At 40.9% G+C, this 20,051-nt stretch overlaps 3 protein-coding genes across 4 annotated transcripts in view; all 3 read left to right on the top strand.

The window, feature by feature from the left end:
• ZFP28 (ZFP28 zinc finger protein) overlaps positions 1-2,838 on the top strand; it is a 32,364-nt gene extending 29,526 nt beyond the window's left edge. The window contains exons 8-9 of the mRNA XM_074315363.2: positions 1,460-1,845; positions 2,725-2,838. Coding sequence (XP_074171464.2) covers positions 1,460-1,515 — 56 coding nt within the window. The 3' untranslated portion in view covers positions 1,516-1,845; positions 2,725-2,838. The remainder of the gene's footprint in view (positions 1-1,459; positions 1,846-2,724) is intronic.
• On the top strand, positions 1,869-17,338 carry ZNF470 (zinc finger protein 470). Of its 2 annotated transcripts, none has more exons than XM_088800446.1 (5): positions 1,869-2,396; positions 2,725-2,838; positions 9,264-9,390; positions 9,562-9,657; positions 12,691-17,338. In XM_088800446.1, the coding sequence occupies exons 1-5, from the start codon at positions 2,379-2,381 to the stop codon at positions 14,562-14,564; spliced, it is 2,229 nt and encodes a 742-aa protein (XP_088656572.1). In that variant the 5' UTR covers positions 1,869-2,378; the 3' UTR covers positions 14,565-17,338. The 2 variants fall into 2 exon arrangements, with proteins under 2 accessions (XP_088656572.1, XP_074171468.1); XM_074315367.2 differs by lacking the exon at positions 1,869-2,396 and adding an exon at positions 4,216-4,303.
• Positions 12,834-20,051, top strand: part of ZNF71 (zinc finger protein 71) — a 27,395-nt gene continuing 20,177 nt past the window's right edge. The window contains exon 1 of the mRNA XM_088800462.1: positions 12,834-12,854. The gene's annotated coding sequence lies outside the window, so the exon portion shown is untranslated. The remainder of the gene's footprint in view (positions 12,855-20,051) is intronic.

Raw genomic sequence — 20,051 nt, 5'->3', positions numbered from 1 at the left:
CAGGACTTTAACCTGGATGTGGAAGAAGGTGACATTGGGGAGCTCCTAGAGATGGTTCCTGAGGGATTGACTAATGAGTTGTTGGAACTGGACAGGAATGCATGGCTGAAGAGGAGGCAAGAACAAAAGAAGAACCCCCAAGAAAATTCACAGTGAAGGGTTTAGCAGAAGCTTTTGCAGACCTCAGCAAGCTCCTTAAAAAGTTTGAAAACATGGACCCCCAACACTGAAAGGTTTTCATTAATAGAGAGGGATGTTCATGGTGCATTATCTGCTTACAAGCAAATCTATGATGAAATAAATCAAGCAAACCACCGTGGGCATATTGCAGAAAAGAGGGACACCTCAAGAAGAGCCTCAGGCAAGTCCTTCAGGAGGCGTTCCAGAAGAAAGCATTGTTACCACAGACAACAGCTCCACACGTTATTGCCCCCGAAGACCTTCCAGTGGGACAAGATGTGGAGGTGGAAGTCAGTGATGCTGATCAACCTGACCCTGTGTAGGCCTAGGCTAATGTGTGTGTTTGTGTCTTAGTTTTTAACAAAAAAGTTTAAAAAGTAAAAAAAAAAAAAAATCTAATAGAAAACTGATTTATACAATATATAAAGAAAACATTTTTGTACAGTTGTACAATGTGTTTGTTTTAAGATAAGTGTATTACAAAAGTGGAAAAGTTGTAAAAATGTTACAGTAAGCTAAGGTTAATTTATCATTGAAGAAAGATAAATTTTTTAAATAAATTTAGTGTAGTCTAAGTGTACAGTGTTTATAAAGCCTACAGTAATGTACAGTCATGTCCTAGACTCTCACATTCACTCACCACTCATGACTCACCCAGAGCAACTTCCAGTCTTGCAAGATCAATGGTAAGTGCTTTATACAAGTCTGTCATTTTTTATTTTTTATACCATACTTTTACTGTACCTTTTCTATGTTTGGATATATTTAGATACACAGATACTTACCATTGTGTTATAGTTGCCTACATATTCAGTACTGTAACACACTGTACAGGCTTTTAGCCCAGGAGCAATAGGCTGTACCATACAGCCCAGGTGTGGGGAAGGCTAGACCGTCTAGATTTGTGTAAGTGCACCATCATGTTCCGACAACGACGAAATTGCCTAACAACACATTTCTGAGAATGTATCCCTGTCGTAAAGCTACGCATGACTGTATATGCCAAACACTTTTTCACTGAATGGGTATACAACCCTAGTCAGGATTAAGAAACTGTGTCTTTCTGGGACCCTGGTTCCATCAAGGAGCGATAAAATGGGTTAGGGGAGTAGATAGTATTAAAGAGGGAGAAGTAGTAGGTATAAAATAAGGCAGTTACCCCACACACACAGATTTAGAAAGTCACAAACCACACAGGCACAAAACAGGCGAATTCTAAATCACTCCAATCCTAAAATCTCCGCCTCACTAAGCCCTGCCCATTGCCTTTTACCTGCAGGCACAATGCCCCAGGGCACTGATGGCCTCCTGGACCCCAGCGGAGTAGTCCCCTGAGCCCGCTTCCAGTTTGCCGAGCTTGCTCCGATTGTCAAGCCGGACAGCTGCGTCTGCGCACTGGGAACCTGGCGAGGGCTCTCAGAAGCCCCCGGGGTGGGCTGGCTTGGAGGTGGTCTGTATTTCTGGGACCCAGAGCCAGGCCTGAGAGGCTTCTAGGCTGCTGTGTTCCCGACCAGGTGGCACCTATAAGGGACAGAGGACAGTGATCACCCGTCGGGGAAAGGAGCTGTGCCTGGCAGTCTCACCGCCTGATTTCAGGACGCCATTGCTGCCCCTGTAGGAACTACATTTCACAGAGGCCGTTGCGGCAGGACACGCCCACTTCCGGTGAGGCTTTGAAGTGCGGGCGAGTGGGGCGGGTTCTGAGGAGGAAGCCGCGAGGGGCGTGGGGCTTGGCTGGGCAGCCTGGGAAAATGCGGGGCAGAACGTGAACGTGTGCGCGTGACTTGGCGACTGTGACCAAGGGTACGAGGGTGCGTGGTATATGTGTGTATAAGAGGACGTGGCTGCGTGGAGGAGGCGGGTGCGTGTGTGATGGGGAGCGTGTGCAAGTGTAGGGTGTGACTGGTAGGGAGGGCGCGGCCCCTAAGACTTGCGCGCGTTTCGGTGCGTCTGTGCCCATCCCAGGAGCATGTGAGAGACGGTGTGCATTGAAATGAATGAGGGGTTTAGGGGGCTGAGAGCTGGAACCCTCCCGGAGGATATCACCCCGCACCAACCCACACACAGACCCAACCACCAAGAAGTTAGCGTGGGCCAAAGTCTAGAGTCTTGGACAAGTGCCCGATTGGGGCGGGGCGGCCAACACGTCTTGCTGCCCCACCTGGAGGGAGCAGAACTCCGCACATGTCCAAACATCCATGGGACTGAGTACGGAGGTAAGAGTGACAGGTGGCAGGTGTGCGGCTGCAAGAGTGGAAATTAAGATTTGGGGGTGCTGTGCCTCGGGGCCCAAGTGTTTGAGGAGGATGTCCCTGGCCTCAGAGACTGGCGGACCCAGGAGTCCAAAGGATTGGAAGGTCACCTTGGGCTAGAGTATAGAGCTGAATTCAGGGAGGGATCTTATGAGACACTGCCCTTCCCAGTCTTCGTGGGTATCTCCAAGAACCCAGGGGAGAGAGCATTCCCTTACCCATTAGAACATCACCCCTGGGTGCTCTGCTGCTCTTCAAGAAGGACCTCGGTGTTTATGGTTTTACGTGTCAGAGTCGTGTCCTGCATATCACTGTGGAATGGGACTTGGGAGGAAGGCGAGATTCACAGCTTCATCTGGCAGTGCTGAGAGATCCCAGCTTTTATGGCTTAGTCACCTACCTTCTAGTAAGTAAACCAAAACGTTCCGGTACCTCCCTCACAGTTCTCTCTCTTTACGCCCTAACCCCCTCCCCCGCGCGCAGTGGGTAAGGGATGGGAAGCAGTGCTGTAGTACATAGTGTTCCTGGCTTGTTTCACTGCATGCCATAGCAATAGCTAATGTTTCCTGCCTGCTTATTGTGGGCCAGAAGCAGTTCTAAGACCTTTGGGGCATATCAACATGAAGCCTCACAACGTTATGAAATGGAAACTATCTTACCTCCTTTTCAAAGATGAGGACCCTGAGGCATAGAGAGGAGGAGTAATTGCCAGGAAGTAGAGGAGTCAGGATTCAGATCCGGGACAGGCTGACTGCAGAGTCCCTCTCTACTGGCTGTCATGTAATCCCCTCAGCAAAGGCTTCAGATAGGTATTCGTACCCACTTTTTACTGTTGAAGAAACCAACTCTGAAAGCGTTAAATAACTTCAAGAGTACATATCACAAAACCTCCACTGAGCAAGTTTTTTTTTTTTAATTTTCTGACCTAATTTCTCTTATGTAAAATGGAGTAACATATACCTCATAGGGTTGTTACAAGGATTAAATGAACTCATACCTATAAAGTAGTTGGTGTAGTCCCTGCCACATACTAAGTGTTCATTCTTATCATTATCATGATCATTATAATAATACTTTCAGAAAGCAGTGGAGTTTATAGGAAAGAAACCAGAATTAAGTCAAATACTTGTATCCTCTTCCAAATAGAAGAAACTTGGCTTGGGGGGCAAGGGACTTCTTCAGAACTGTCGTTTGTCACAAAGCAAAATGAGAAACTGGGTCTCCTAATGGTTTTTTGGTTCAGTTATCTGCAAGTCACGTGGACTCTCTTTAGGGAAGATGGCTTTTTCCGAATCTTATTGAATCTGTATGAATCCTGGCGAGTTAGGGGACATATTTCCTGTTATATTCTGGTGTCTGCTTGAGCAAATAACTTGGGTACTGGAGTCAGGCAGACCTAGGGCGGTGACTGGGCTCCGTTATTTGCAAGCAGTATGACTTATACAAAGGCTTCACTTCCCAGAGCTTTCATGTATGAAATGTTAATAGTAGTTCCTATTTTCACTGAAGATTGTGAAGGTTAAGTCAGAGTAGTAATGATATCTGTAGCATACCTGGTTCATCTCTAGTTAATGAGTGGTGGCTTTGATGGAGAGGGGTGTGCTCAGCCTGAACACCCAGAACAGAGCAGAACCCCAGCTATAAATTGTGGGTCTTACAGCAAGTGCCTGGACTGTGAGGGGTGGTTGGGTAGGTGGGAGTGGGGGAGTGAACAGGGAGCTGAAGGGAAGAAAGAGTTCCCAGGTCGTGATGCTCATGTCACTACTCCTTTCTCCTCCCCCAGCTCTGCCCTCTCAGGGTAAAGCCTTCAAATGAGGGGCCAGGAAGAGGAGGAGGTGATGGGGATCGAACTCTTCAAAGCTATGTCCCTGGTGAGTTAGTAGTCCCTCTCTCCTCCTCACAATACATTTTGCTTTTCAAGGTTTGGTAATGTTTGTTTCCTTCTGAGAACTGTCTGCTTACGAGTTCTACCCTGTGACCTGAGTCCTATTTCTTCCCTTTCTGATAAGTGGTGGGGTCACAGGGAGAGACTCAAACGGCTCAGTGATCTATCAGAGCTTGTGCTTCTTCCTGTTTGGTGTTTACTCTTCATGCAAGAAATGATCCACACAAGCCTTTCCCTCTGCTCAGTCTTTTCATAATCATCAAACTATGCAGAAATGCAGTCCTTATAGTAAATTTGAGAGCCATGATTTGCCTGGTCCCTAAGTCCCCCTCCTGGCTCTCAGAAAGCTTGCAGTCTGTGATCAGTGCTGCATGTGGAGAGTAGGCTTCCTGTGGAGTGGTGGGGGAGGGCCATTAATAGCTCATATGAGCGCCTTTGGGTGAATTAGGAAAAGGTGCCTCTTCCTGTTGACTGAAGCTCTGTGACAGGCCACAGTGTGGCAAGAGGAAATCTTTATTTGAGCTCCTTTTTGCCTCCTTGGCGAGAGATCCTTGTACAGGATGTAGGCTGCACAGTCATACTCACTGTTGGAGGGGGGTGGGTGGTGGGAGCAATTGAATCACAGAGGAAGTGATTTCTGAGTTGCATCTTGAAGGAAGTGCAGGGAATCAAAAATAATTTTAAATAGTAAAATTGTTTTTATTTTATATCAAAAACACAATGAGCAGTTTATATCAAAACCAAACACCTTTTCTTAGCAAGATATAATGCCATAAAACATGGTCTACCAGTAGAATGTGTTCCTTTGAGCATTTAAACATTTGCTACAAAAGCATTATTGTTGTCAGAGGAAAGAGTGGCAGAATATGGCATAAAGGTTAGTAACATGGACTCTTGAACCAGATTGCCTGGGTACAAATTCTATACTACTGTATGCTAGATAAAGCATCTTAATCTCAGTTTCCTCAGCCATAAAATGAGAATAATACTAATTTATAGGATTTTTGTGAGGAATTATGTTAATCTATTTTAAGTGTTTAGAGTACCTGGCACATAATAGGGATCACATAAGCATCAACTATATATGCCACTATCTGCCTGTGTAGCTACTGTTTGCCTATGTGCCCATGTAGTTAAACACACACACACGTACAGGTTGAAGAATGCAATATGATGTTTAATGTACAAGCAGCACTGAATACCAGGACGCTTTTTATTTCCAATGAAGTATTAATTTTAAAAACAATAATAATTTACACTGAATTTGGGAGAGTCCTGGTTCTGGGTAAGATGGGCTGAGCACACTCCACTCTGTCTTCCCCAATGAAGCTTCTGTAAAACCACAACATCCCTGGAGAAGCAGTTAGAGGCCTCTAAAAGGTGAATAGTAGCAGGCAGATTGGCGAAGAAGCCCAAAATGTGGAATGCCGCCAAACATATGGTGTGTTCGCATTTTCCCCTCCCAATAGCTCATAGCATGGATTCAGCAAGCATAAAACATAGAAGTGGTATTGGCATGGATAGAAAGAACTACAAGAGAAACATTCTAATTTCAGGCTCAGGAGCTGGATAAGGGATCTAATGCTCAGAGAGTGGCAGTGGGGGTGTCCCTTTAAAAAGATTTTTCTCTGTTTTTTGTGCCCTGACAGTGGCAGTGGGGGTCTTCAGGAGTCTAAAACTCGGAGGGAGGAGAAGTTTTCTCTGTGGTTGGAGAACCTGTGTTCCCCAGAGGGTGGGAGAAACCCTCACTGCTTTTTTTCTGCTTCTGTCCTCACCCTGCTTGGCCCCAGGGGCTGGGTACAGTCATGGCAAGTACACAGTGGAATGGAATAAATAAGCTCCCAGTTACCTGGCCAGAAGACTAAAAAGGGGAGCTCATGGGAAATGGAAAATACTGGAGAGATCACAGAGAGGGTGGAGTTTTGGAAATCAACCACATGAAGTTGTTTATGAACTCCGAGGCTTACTCTGAGCTGCTCATGCATGTATCTGACCCTAAAACTAAGGATTAGACCACTGTTCATGAGTGGTACACAGTAGCACAGGTTAATATCATTGCAAAGTCTTTGAAAATGCAACTGCTTTTGAAACACAGCTCACAGAAGGCTATTTAGAATGTGTACCCTGAACACATCAACATTCTCCATAGAATTTAAATAAGACATAGAGTCTTATAACATCCAAAATGTCAAGGATACAATCCAAACTTACTTAGCTAATGAAAAACTAGGGAAATTTCAATTCACAAGGGAAAAGACAATCACCAAACACTAACATTGATGAGACACAGATATTGGCATTATCTGATAATGACTTTGAAGCAACTATTAGAAAAATGCTCCAACAAGTAAGGGTGAACACTCTTGAAACAAATGGAAAGATAATCTCAGTCAAGAAATAGAAAAGATCAAGAAATGATAACTATAACAGCCAAAATAAGCTTACTGGATGGGAGCTTATTGTCATGTCAGTGGACATGACAAAGGAAATAGTGAACTTGAAGACAGATAGAAACTAATCTGAATAACAGAAAAAATATTAAATAGAGCCTCAGGGCCCTGTGGGACAATACCAAGATGTTTAACATTCATAACATTGAGTCCCAAAAAAGAGGAAAAAGTGGAGTGTAGAAAAAATATTTGAAAAAATAATGGCTAAAAAATTTCCAACTTTAGTGAGACATAAACTTGTGGATGCATGAAGCTCTGCAAACTCCAGTGTGATAAACTCAAAGAAATCCCCTCCTGAAAACTTTGTAATCAGACTGCTGAAAACTAAAGACAAGGAAAAAGAAATTCTCCAAAGCAGCCAGAGAAAAATAATGCTTAACATAAAGAGCAACAGGATTTGAATAACTGGATTTCTCATCAGAAACCATAAAAATCAGAAGGAAGTAGAAATACTTTTTTAAAGCACTCAAAGAAAAGAACTGTCAACTTAGAATTCTATGTCCAGTAAAAATAGCTTTCAAAAATGAAGGTGAAATAGTTGCTCATATGAAGGAAAACTAAGAATTTTCATTGACAGATTTCTGAAAGAATTGCTAAAGGAATTTTTTCACATAGAAATTATACCAGAAGGGAACTTGAAACATCAGGAATGAAGGAAGAAGTGCAGCAGAAATGGTAACTGTGTATATGTAAATACAAGAGACTGTTCTTTTGAGTTATTTAAAATATCTTCAACAGTTGAAAACAAAACTTATAACTTAGGTTTCCTGAACAGAACAGGATTTGAGCATAGGTGGTCTGGCTTCAGAGACCATGTTCTTAACTACTATAGTATACTGGAATTAGATAAAATATAAGTGAAACATATTGAAGTATTAACCCAATGAAATGTTTCACCCATCTCAGCCTCCCCCTTTTTCTCTTCTTTTCCATCCCTCCTTCATCATTATCATAGGTAACAATTCTTGAGCACTTAGGTGGGTACTGTGCCTGTTAATTCATTTAATTCTCACAATGCTGCTACAAGGTGGGTACTAAAATCATTCCCATTTTCAGGTGGGTAAACTGAGGCACGAGGGAGTTAATTAACTTGGCCAAGATCACCCAGCTGGTCGGCACCAGAGTCTGAATTCTTTAGAGTAATCTGACCTTTTTCTCTAGTACTTATTTGAAACTCTTCCTTCGATGTTGATATAAGTGAAATCACAAAATAAGAAATGGAAAATCTGCCAGCAACCTCAGAATGGATGCCTGATATACCACTTGCTGGTTGGTTAGGAAATTCAGCCCATGTAACAAAACACAGGTTGCTTGACATGTGCTTAGCTCATATGATCTCTCCGAATAGTTTTTAGCAGATCATCAAAAACCAACTATCCAAAGGTGTTCTCTCCTAATCCAAATATATTTTTATTTCAAAAGAAAAGAATGTTGTTAGACATTTTTCTCTCATTTTTCTAGGCACACCTTTTTTTAATTAAAGTTTATTGGGGTGACAATGGTTAGTAAAGTTACATAGGTTTCAAGTGTACAATTCTGTAATACATCATCTATATATCACATTGTGTGTTCACCAATTTTATTTTTTAGAGCAGTTTTAGTTTGACAGCAAAATTGAGAGGAAGGCATAGAGATTTCCCATGTACCCTTTCCCATGTACCCTTTATCCCATGTACCCTTTAACACACGCCCCTAGTTGATCTATAAGCAGACAGTTGACAAATCTTAATCATGATCCCATCCTGCTGGTATTGTCATTGTTTTTAGCCATTTTTGAATTTGGCAAGCTTATTCTAACAATACTATCAAAATGCAAAAAATATAGAATATCTAAACCCATCTCGATAAACAACTAATTGAATGACTTGCCATACATAATATTCCTATGATTCAGGGTTACCTTTTCATCTCTTTTGTGAATTTTCTCTTTATTCTTTTGCCCAACTTCCTATTTTTTTGGCCTTTTTCTCAATTTTGAAGAATTCTGATGCCATTCCTCTTAACTGTCCTGTGTTAGGTACACCTCTTAACATCTCAAAAACACTAAGATTTTGTAGAATATATTGTGGAGATTGAAATCATGTTCATCAGGTCAGCGTCCTTCCTTGAAACTTTCCTTCACAGTACCAAAGCTCTTTAATTTCTCCATGTGGAAAAGTGACATAGCTCCTAACATAGATAAAATAATTTAGTACTTGATACTGTTTTGAATGCAGTCAACATTTTTTCATAAATGCTCATAAATTTCATAGAATTGTAAATACTCCAAGAGCAGAGAGCATCTGTCATATCTTTTTTCTTAATATGTATGTATAACTAGGCAGAAAAGTTGTCCAGTAACTACCTCACCTGGATCATTTAGACCCCCAGTACAATTACTTGCGCACAATGTTTGTTTTTTTCCCCAAAGTGTGAATAGCATAATCCTTTACTCTAGGTCCAGCTAAATGGGGGCATAAACACTGTTTGAGCAAAATTATATTTGTGTCATTTCAGGATTCAGTGACTTTCACAGATGTGGCCATAGACTTCTCCCAAGATGAGTGGCAATGGCTGAATCTTGCTCAGAGGACTTTGTACAAGAAGGTGATGTTGGAAAACTACAGAAACCTAGTGTCAGTGGGTAAGAGCATCTTTCTCCTTCCACCTCCCCATAGGAGTTTTTCCACCTCAGCCATTGTTCCTGCCTGTACCAGCATTTTCCTACAATATCCCTCTTCTCTCAATAACATTTGGACTGGGTCGTAGCTCTGGAATTGCCACAGCATAGCCAATTTTCTTATCTTAATTACAGGTCTTTGCATTTTAAAACCAGATGTGATCTCCTTATTGGAGCAAGGTAAAGAGCCCTGGGTAACGAATGAAGAGATGAAAGGAGTCCTGTGCCCAGGTAAGTACAGGATTACTGGAGCTGGGAAGACTATTTTCAAGATGTTTCTTCTCTTTAAGACTTATTGGAAAACACCTCTCAAAATCCCTCCCCCCATTTTTTTTTTTTTTTTTTTTTTAAATATTGGGCTTTCTGAGCATGTGGGCCTGCCCATGCATGATGAGATTGGCACTGTTTAGCAAATGACTTAGTTCTCTCAACATGATCCCTATGACTCAGACGGTAGAAACAATTTGTTTCTTTCTCTTGATTTATGAAAAATCTTTCCCAAATTGAACCGTCTTGTTCTAACATCATTTTTAAATGGACCTTCTCTTCCCCACTGGTATGACCTACCACCTTTACCTTTATTGATTTCCTACAAATCCCATGGAACGTTTCTGAACTCTGTTATTGTCCATTGATATTTACCTAGTTTTGCTCAAGTACCATACTGTTTTAATCATTCCTGATTTTCAACATTTCTAAATTCTTTAGACAAATTTGTGTTTAATTTTTTGAACTGGTTTAAATATTTTCCTTTCTTTAAAATGTGAGTTTATTGGATTAACAAGTTTTATAGCTATATTCTTCCCTCTGCTTTTCATTATTGTTCTCTTTAGTGCTTTCTGTTGTTGTTACGTATTCTTGCTTTGTTGTTTATGCCTGTTTTTCCCCCCTCACATCATCCCACCCCTTGAATTGGAAAGGTTGTTAGTCCCACAAGTTTTTACCTTTACGTCTTTACATATTTAAAACTTCGTATTTTGAAGTTTATCTGCTTGAGTTTCAAAGCATCATCTTTTTTTTTTTTTATCTTTTTAAATTTATTGGGGTGACAATTGTTAGTAAAATTACATAGATTTCAGGTGTACAATTCTGTATTACATCATCTATAAATCCCATTGTGTGTTCATCACCCAGAGTCAGTTCTATTTCCATCACCATATATTTGATCGCCCTTACCCTCAACTCCCGCCCTCCATCCCCTTACCCTCTGGTAACCACTAAACTATTGTCTGTGTCTATGAGTTTTTGTTTCTCAATTGTTTGTCTTGTTCTTTTGTTGTTTTTGGTTTATATACCACATATCAGTGAAATCATATGGTTCTTTGTTTTTTCTGTCTAACTTACTTCGCTTAGCATTATACTCTCAAGATCCAGCCATGTTGTCACAAATGTTCCTATATCATCTTTTCTTACCGCCGAATAGTACTCCATTGTGTATATATATCACAACTTCTTTATCCATTCATCTATTGAAGGACATTTTGGTTGTTTCCATGTCTTGGCCACCATAAACAAAGCTGCAATGAACATTGGAGCACACGTGTCTTTATTTATAAATGTTTTCAGATTTTTTGGGTAGATACCCAAGAGAGGGATTGCTGGGTCATATGGTAATTCTATTCATAATTTTTTGAAGAACCTCCACACTGCCTTCCATGTGGCTGCACCAGTCTGCATTCCCGCCAACAGTGTATGAGGGTTCCTTTTTCTCCACAGCCTCTCCAACACTTGTTACTATTTGTCTTGTTGATGATAGCCATTCTGACTGGGGTGAGGTGATATCTCATTGTGGTTTTTCTTTGCATTTCTCTGATGATCAGTGATGTTGAGCAGTTTTTCTTATGTCTATTTGCCATTTGTATGTCCTCTTTGGAGAAATGTCTCTCCAGGTCCTCTGCCCATTTTTCAATTGGGTTGTTTTTTTTTTGTTGTTGAGTTTCATGAGTTCCTTGTATATTTTGGATATTAGCCTCTTATCGGAGGCACTGTGTGCAAAAATCTTCTCCCATTCAGTTGGTTGCCTCTTTATTTTGTTGATGCAAAACATCATCTTTTGACACCCATATGAAAGATGAAGAAATTAGCTCACTGATGTTACCTCCTTCCTCTTATCATTTATAATCTCTCCACTTTTATTGCAGTCATTAAGATTTTTGGCCCAGTTTATTTTTTTCAAATATAATTTTTTTTTCCCTGCCTTGCTTGAGAGCTGTTTTTCTAGTTTAGGAAACAAGTTAACAGTATGTTGCAGGGAAATGAGCCTCACGTGAGATGGTTGGAGTTTGTTCTGTGACTGCAGTGTGGCCTACTCTTAGTTCTCATATTTTCAAGAAGAGGATTGTTGGTAGGTCACTGAAAGCCCTAACGATGTACATTAATAAATAAGAAATAAAAAATAAATGAAATCAGTATCCAATTCAAGATATTAGGAAAAGACCAAAATGAATCTTAAAGAAAACCCAAGTAAGTCATGTATAGTGATTTATACTGTTAGAGAAAAAAATAGGAATACATGAATTAGAAAATAGGTACTTAATTAAATCAAATAGGTGCTTCTTTAAAAAATCAATAAAATATATAAATTGTCAGGACAAATGAGAGAAAACAAGAAGTAAAAGGATAGTAAATAACCTCTGATGCATAAGTACTTGAAAGAATCATCAGAGTCTGTTTTTATCAACTTTCTGTAAATAATTTGAAAACTTGTATGAAATGAGTGATATTTTAGGAGAATGTAAATTACCACAACTGACACCAGAAGAGAGAAAGAAAATTTCAACAGACCCATTACCATTGAAGGAATATAGAAAGTTACCTAAGAATTCTCTCCCTCTAGAAAAGTAGCAATACCAAATATTTCACAAATAAATTCTGTAAAACTTTTAAGGAAAAATGTTGTCAGCATTGTTTAAGATGTTTTGTGACAGAGAATTTTAAAAATGTGTTTATCAAGACAGCATAACACTTGATACCAAAGTCTTACCAAAACAGCACCAAAAAAAGGAAATTACAGACAAATCTCAATTATGAATGTTGGTGTAAAATCTTAAATTAAAAAATCATGTTGAAATAACATACCATAGCCAAGAGGGTTTATTCCAGAAATACAAAGGTAGTTGCATTGCCTACCTTTGTCTGAAAACTGTAAAAAACGTTAACCTCTGTGGCCTTCAGTAAATGTTTGAGTCCCATGGTTTTCTTTTGGAAGTATCCATTATTCTGGCATTAAATAAAGGAGACATTTGCCTTCTTAATATCTTACAGACATGGAGTATGTGTGGATGACCAAGGAATTATCTCCAAACCTTGACATTTATGAAGAAAAATTATCCCAGGCAATGATAATGAAAAGACTTACTACCTATGACCTTGAATGTTCCACATTAGGGAGAAACTGGAAATGTGAAGACCTGTGTGAGAGAGAGCCGGTAAGTCCAAAGCCACATTTTAGTCAAGCGACAGTCACTCATATAGATGCACTTATTGAGAAAAGAGACCACTCTAACAAGTCTGGGACAATTTTTCATCTGAATACATTATCTTATATAAAGCAGTTATTTCCCATTGAAGAGAGAATGTATAATTTTGCCATAGATGAGAAAAGCTTAAAAACACATTCATTTGTAAAAAAGCAGAAGCAAGTCTGTGGAGCAAAGAAACTTTTAAAATGTAACGACTGTGAGAAAACTTTCAGCAAAATCTCAACCCTTACTCTTCATCAAAGAATTCATACTGGAGAGAAACCCTATGAGTGTATTGAGTGTGGGAAAGCCTTCAGCCAGAGTGCCCACCTTGCTCAACATCAGAGAGTTCACACAGGGGAAAAACCTTTTGGATGTACTGAATGTGGAAAAGCCTTCAGCCAGAATGCTCATCTAATTCAACATCAGAGAGTTCATACTGGAGAGAAACCTTATCAGTGTAAGCAGTGCATGAAAGCCTTCAGCCAGCTCGCACACCTCACGCAGCATCAGAGAGTCCATACTGGAGAGAAGCCCTATGAATGTATTGAATGTGGGAAGGCCTTTAGTGATTGTTCTTCCCTAGCTCATCATCGAAGGATTCATACTGGAAAAAGACCCTATGAATGTGTTGACTGTGGGAAAGCCTTCAGGCAGAATGCTTCTCTCATACGTCATCGGAGATATTATCACACTGGAGAGAAGCCCTTTGACTGTATCGATTGTGGAAAGGCTTTCACAGATCACATAGGACTTATTCAGCATAAGAGAATTCATACTGGAGAGAGACCCTACAAATGTAATGTGTGTGGGAAGGCTTTTAGCCATGGCTCATCACTGACTGTACATCAGAGAATTCACACAGGAGAGAGACCTTATGAATGTATGCTCTGTGGGAAAGCCTTTAGCCATCGTGGCTCACTTACTCTTCATCAAAGAGTTCATACTGGAGAGAAACCCTACGAGTGTAAGGAATGTGGGAAAGCTTTTCGGCAGAGCACACACCTCGCTCATCATCAGAGAATTCATACTGGAGAGAAACCTTATGAATGTAAGGAGTGCAGCAAAGCCTTCAGCCAGAATGCACACCTTGCACAACATCAGAAAATACACACAGGAGAGAAACCTTATGAGTGTAAGGAGTGCGGTAAGGCCTTCAGCCAGACGGCACACCTTGTTCAACACCAGAGGGTCCACACTGGTGAGAAGCCTTACGAATGTGTTGAGTGTGGGAAGGCCTTCAGTGATGGCTCCTATCTTGTTCAACATCAGCGGCTCCACACGGGCAAAAGACCGTATGAGTGTCGTGAATGTGGGAAGGCATTCAGACAGAGGGCCTCCCTGATTTGTCATCAAAGGTGTCATACGGGTGAGAAACCTTATGAATGTAATGTGTGTGGGAAAGCCTTTAGCCACCGTAAATCCCTTACTCTACATCAAAGAATTCATACTGGAGAGAAACCTTATGAGTGTCAGGAATGTAGCAAAGCCTTCAGCCAGATTGCCCATCTTACGCTACATAAGAGAATCCATACTGGAGAAAGGCCCTATGAATGTAAGGAATGTGGAAAAGCCTTCAGGCAGAGTGTACATCTCACTCATCATCAGCGAGTTCATAGTGGAGAGTCGTCCTCAATTCTTCCTTCCTCCTCAGCACTGTACCACCAAGTCCTCTAGATTCAATCTTCTAAATACCTCTAGAACCCATCCACTTTTTCCCATGTCCCACTGCCATCATCCAAGATGCAACCATATCGCTTGAATTTCTGCAGTAATATCACAGCCATTTTCCCTCTGGCTCCCCTCCAGTTCCTTTTTTACACGGTAGCAGCTTAATGTCTTAAAAATTTATATTCATGTAACTTTTCCATTCAAAGCACATAGGTTGAAGAACATGTTAGATAATCCATTTAAGGGGCTTAGCACATAATCCTTGGCATATCATTAGTGCCATTAGGTAAAGTTTTCCTCACAGTTGTTCACCTGTAAGTACAGTGAACCAGTAGAGGTCAAGACTAAGAAACATACAGATTTTAGAGCAGACAGAGGACTCTACTCTCCCAGTAAGTAGGACAGACAGATACATTCAGAGTTGAAGGTGTATGATATGCAGGGTAACATGGTGGCTTACAAATCCCTCTGTGAATAAATATAAGGACACAGAGCACTGTTGATGAGGAACTCTCCCTCTACCTAGCACCTAGAAGTGAGAATTGGCCAATTAGAACAAAAGAGTTTGGCAGGATGTAGGACTAGCCAGAGGACAGTATTAAAAACAAAATCTAGTAGCGCTTCCTAGCTTGTTTACTTTAATAATAGCCATGAAATCAACTGAAAAAGGTACTTCAGTACTTTCTTCTGTAGACACACACCACAGACAATTCCTGTGATATTTGTATTGTTCCAGAGCATGAAATACAGTAAAGCTTCCCTTCTTGTTCAGAAACTGAAGGCTGATACCAAAACAAAACCATAAGTACTGCAGTTAGCTTACGAATGGACATGTTAAAACATACTTAAACTTATTTTTTAACTATTAAAAAATAGAGTAAATGGAAGGTAGACATGTCTTTGTATAGAAGGACTCTGTCTGGCAAAGGTATTTCTCCCCACATTAAATATGTAAATTCACTAATATTCCATAAAAATCCCAGTGTATTTCCAAGTTGACAGTCTCATTCTGAGCATCTGTAGAATTGTGATACAGCATGCCATTGGGAAGGTAGCACTCATTCAATTAACATTAGTTGAGCATTTACTAATGTGCCAGGCACCGTTTTAGGTATCAGAGAGACAACAGGGTGCAAAACGTGCAAAAAATTTTGCTCTCACAGATCTAGTGGGAGAAGACAAAAACGGGGAAATCCATGCTGTGTGGTAAGTACATGATATGTATCATGACGAGAAATGATTTCAAAATGGAGCCAGGGAGTTCTGGGAGAGTGCCTTACCACCCCCAGGATACGTGGGCAATGGAAATGCGGGAAGAACAAGAGGTAAGCAGGGTGTGAGGACAAGTGCTGGTAGGAGAAGTCCCAAGGTCGGTAGTTATGACGCTTTCAGTGTGGCAGAAAGAGAGAACTGATGGTTTAACAAGGGTCATGAGACTTCTGTTCACTGTTTATCAATAGTGATCTAGAGGCTGGTGGAGGGTATCTTTTTTTTTATATAACAGCCTTATTTGAGGTATAATTCACATATCATACAATTCACCCATTTATAGTATACGAGTCGATGACTTTTATGTTCAGAGTTGTGCAACCATCACTACGGTTAATTTTACATTTTCATCACCCAAAAGGAAATCCCATGTCTTTTAGCAGCCCCTACCCCTGGAGGAGTACTCTAACCTGAAGCACCAGAGCTCTTGGGTTCTTCTCATGACCGCTCCGGTGGCAGTATAGAGGACCACATGAGAGGGTCTCTTGACCAGAGGACACGACTGCTAGACAGTGGAGCTTTGGGGCTCCATCTTTCCTTTGGCATAGAAGCTAGGAGACGGGCAGTCTTATTCAGAGTATGTGGAGCTTCTAGACTCTCCTTATATATGACAAAAAGCATTCTTCATTGCATTGGGGAAAGATGGAGTGATCAAATGGCATTAGGAAAGCTCTGGCTCGATCCCTGGCACACTGAGGAAGCTCTGACAGATTAAAGATCTAAACGTAAGATGTTAAGGTACAAGAAAAACTCCGAATGTTTTTATAACCCTGGCTTGAGGCAGACCTTCTGAAGCATTACACATAACCAAGGAGCTGACATTAAACTAAATAACATTTATGTGTGGAAAACATCAGAGTCAAAGTTAATAGACAACGAGAGACTAAAACAAAATGTTTGCAACAAATAAAGGATAATCCCTGATATTCAAAGTACTATTACAAATCAGTAATAGTAACATCTGCAACTCAGTAGAAAATTGGACAAAGCTAACAGGCAGTTCAAAGATGAAATAAAAACAGCTAATGAAAATTACTGAACATCACCAGTAATCAGGAAAATGCAAAATAAAGTGATGATATATCTATTTCTACCCCCCCCCCCAATAACTTGGTTTTAAATCATAGAAGAGTGATAATATCCAGTTTTGATGAATATGTGAAAAATGAGACAATTTATTCCATTGTCATTTATATAACTTGCCTTATGTATATACCATTTGAATCAATATTCCTCAGAATCCAAAGTATACAAAGGTAGGTAAATGTATAATGGCAAAAATTTTTTTTTTTCTAATGGTAAACTATTAGGGGTAATGGGTCAGTGGTAAGTTAATTATGATGTATTCACTTCATAGAATTATACATAGTTGTTGAAAAAAATTATAAATGTGTGTATAGCCATAGAGAGATGACTGTGCTATAATAAATTAAAAATTTTTCAGACCTGTATTCTAGTTTAAATTCATAATTGTAATATCAAAAATAAAACCTAAAGTATATTTTTCTGTTTTTCCCTGTCCAGTTTTCCTTGCCTCTTCCTTTTGAGGACACCATCTCTTCTTTTCCATTGAGTAACTGGCGTATGGTTTTGATGGACCTGGCCAGTCAAATTCTCTGGAATTTGAAAGGCAGTGGGTCTGTGTCATCCAGGGACAGCTCCCTGAAAGGGATGACGCTGGTGTTGTCGTGGTTGTGATCTTTGGACCCTCCCTAGATTTTGTGCTTTCCTCAAACTGCCCGTTATCCTTCCAGTTCTTCATTTTGGGCTTATGTTGCTTATTTGCCAGCAATTAAAGAAACTTAGCCAGTACAGAAATAGGTGTGAAGATTGGGTGATAGGCAATACAATCTTGGGAAAATCTGAGGTAGTAGGGATTGGTTTGGGGTGAGATGGGGCAAGTAAGACTCCTGTTTCTTTCCTGAGGAAAGAAACAACTCGTGTATACTGGGCAAACGAACAAGTGAGTTATTAGCTGGAGTCACCTGAGGGTCCTGGATAATGACAGTTTTAAGAGGAAGAGGAATGCCAAGTCCAAAGAGAGTATATGATGCTGGTATCTAACTGCTTTGGGTAATTTAAAATTCTAATCATGAACTTCTAGCATCAAGGCAAAAAATTTAAACTAAAGGTCTTTGTATTGTTGAGGGATGTCTTATACTGTTGAAAGTCGTGGGGTTAAGATTGCTCAAAATCAAATTGAGAGACTCCTTTTATGGGTTGCTAATAAAATAGGGTGCTTGTTAAATTCCATATTTTATCATGGAATTGGTTGTTGTGGGCTGAATTGTACCCTCCTCTCAAATTCATATGTTAAAGCCCTATACCCCAATGTGACTGTATTTGGAGATGGGGTCTTTAGAGAGGAAATTAAGGTTAAATGATGTGATATGGGTGAGGTCCTAATCTGATAGGACTGGTGTCCTTATAAGAAGGGGAAGAGACACTAGACCTACTGAGAGAAGTTGTGACAACTGAGAAATGTGTCTGGCGATTTTTCCCAGAAGGACTGTCCTTTACAGAAAGTTGGTCTGGAGACGTGGGATAAGTTGAGGGAGTCAGCATTTCTAGGTCACAGCAGGAAGAATGCCCATTGCCCGCTGCAGATGCAGCCTTCACATGAGTGTTTGTGTTCCCTGTAGCCAAGGAACCTGGAACTCAGAAGGCATGTACCTCACGGAATGTTCTGGAACACTCCTCATAAGGGCAGTAAGTGGTCTCTGGGGACTGCTCTTCTTGCCACTAAACACTATGAATATGATTCCCAAAAGGAGACAATCTGATTGACAAATGATACAGAGTAATTCATATCGGGACGGGCACCATCCCCTGAGTTTTTAATTAATATCATTATTGGCATTTTAAAATGTGGTGTTTTTTAAATAAGAGAAATAAGAGACTTTAATCAAATTGCAAATAATGTTAATGGAAAGGTGATCAAAAGAGAGAAAATTGACTCAACAAGTTAAATACCATAGACATAGTGGCTTAAAGTGAATGTTAATGTCGAAAAATCAAAATAATGTAGAAAGAACACATTGTTTTGAAAACGTGAAACATGTAAGGTTTTCTTGGTGGGGGGGGGGGCGTCCATAAAATCAATCAACTATGTAAACGTATCAGTTGAAACTATTTATTTTTTAAAAGCTGCTCTGAGTATTTCCTTTTTGAGGGAACAAAAATATAGGTATCCTGAAACCGTTGCTTCAATATGTAGAACAAGGGTCTTGAGAGCAAGACTCAAGATGAAGTGACGAAATGATCTTTTAAAATGCATGAATATTTTGTAAATAGCTAAATGCATAAAAAGTTGCCAATCATTCCAGACTTCCAGAAAGTGACAAAGGAAAAGAAATGATCAGAACTTAATTTAGAAAGAAGAAAAAGAAAGAAAGAGAGAAGTGTGTGTAAAAATAGGGTCCCAACTGGGCTCCTGGGCCTGAGGGTGGGGGATGAGGTTCAGCCTGGCTCCTACACTGTGCCTTGCCGAGTCTCTGCCTCAGGAGAGGTCACAGAGGGGCAGTTGGTTACTGGATGCAGGCACACAGGTCCTAGCTCTGAGATTTGGAAGGCTAGAAAGAGTCCTAGGGAGGGGAAGGGTCTGCTTATCGGGTGTAGATCAGATGGGCTGCAGGTGACAAAGAAACCAGACCGCTGAGCAAGGTGAGGACCTGGGGCCACAGGGACAGTGCTGTGGACTGGGTGTGTCGCCCCCAGATTTATATGTTGAACCCTAATCCCCAAAGTGACGGCATTAGAAGGTGGGGTCTGGGAGGTGGAGAGCCCTCATGGATACCAGTCCAGCCCACAAAGTGGGGGCCATACTCCATGCCTTGTACCCTCCCTGAAACCAACTGCATATCTGGGACATGCACTGAAAGCCCATCATATTGGTAATGCTACATGGCAGTAGGTCCTCTTTCTGTCTCCCTGAAAGTAGTATGTCCCCATATCCCCCATCTGGGCATCCCTGATGCTTGGGGGTCCCCCAGCAGGCAAATTGGTTCTGGGTGTCCTCCTGCGCTTTGGGGGCTGGGTCATTTGTGGCCAGTGGATCATTCAAATAAAAATGAGGCCCATCACGGAACCAGTACTCATGTGCTGGGCTTGGACCAGTCAAGACATCTTGGGGGATGCGTGGAGATGCAGGACACCTGGACACACAGACCTGCCTCCGGTGCCACCCAACTCCCACACCGCCGGCTGCAATTTTGGGTCCTGAGC

Source organism: Rhinolophus sinicus, chromosome 8 (assembly GCF_057876585.1).
Source record: "Rhinolophus sinicus isolate RSI-liver-muscle chromosome 8, RSI-T2T, whole genome shotgun sequence".
Taxonomy (NCBI): domain Eukaryota; kingdom Metazoa; phylum Chordata; class Mammalia; order Chiroptera; family Rhinolophidae; genus Rhinolophus; species Rhinolophus sinicus.
This window is presented reverse-complemented; position numbering and strand designations above follow the sequence as displayed.

Excerpts from the sequence above, each read along its gene's own strand:
- ZNF470 (XM_088800446.1), top strand. Across the intron at positions 2,839-9,263 it reads GCTTAGTCACCTACCTTCTA|GATTCAGTGACTTTCACAGA; the intron begins GTAAGTAAACCA and ends GTGTCATTTCAG. Across the intron at positions 9,658-12,690 it reads GAAAGGAGTCCTGTGCCCAG|ACATGGAGTATGTGTGGATG; the intron begins GTAAGTACAGGA and ends AATATCTTACAG.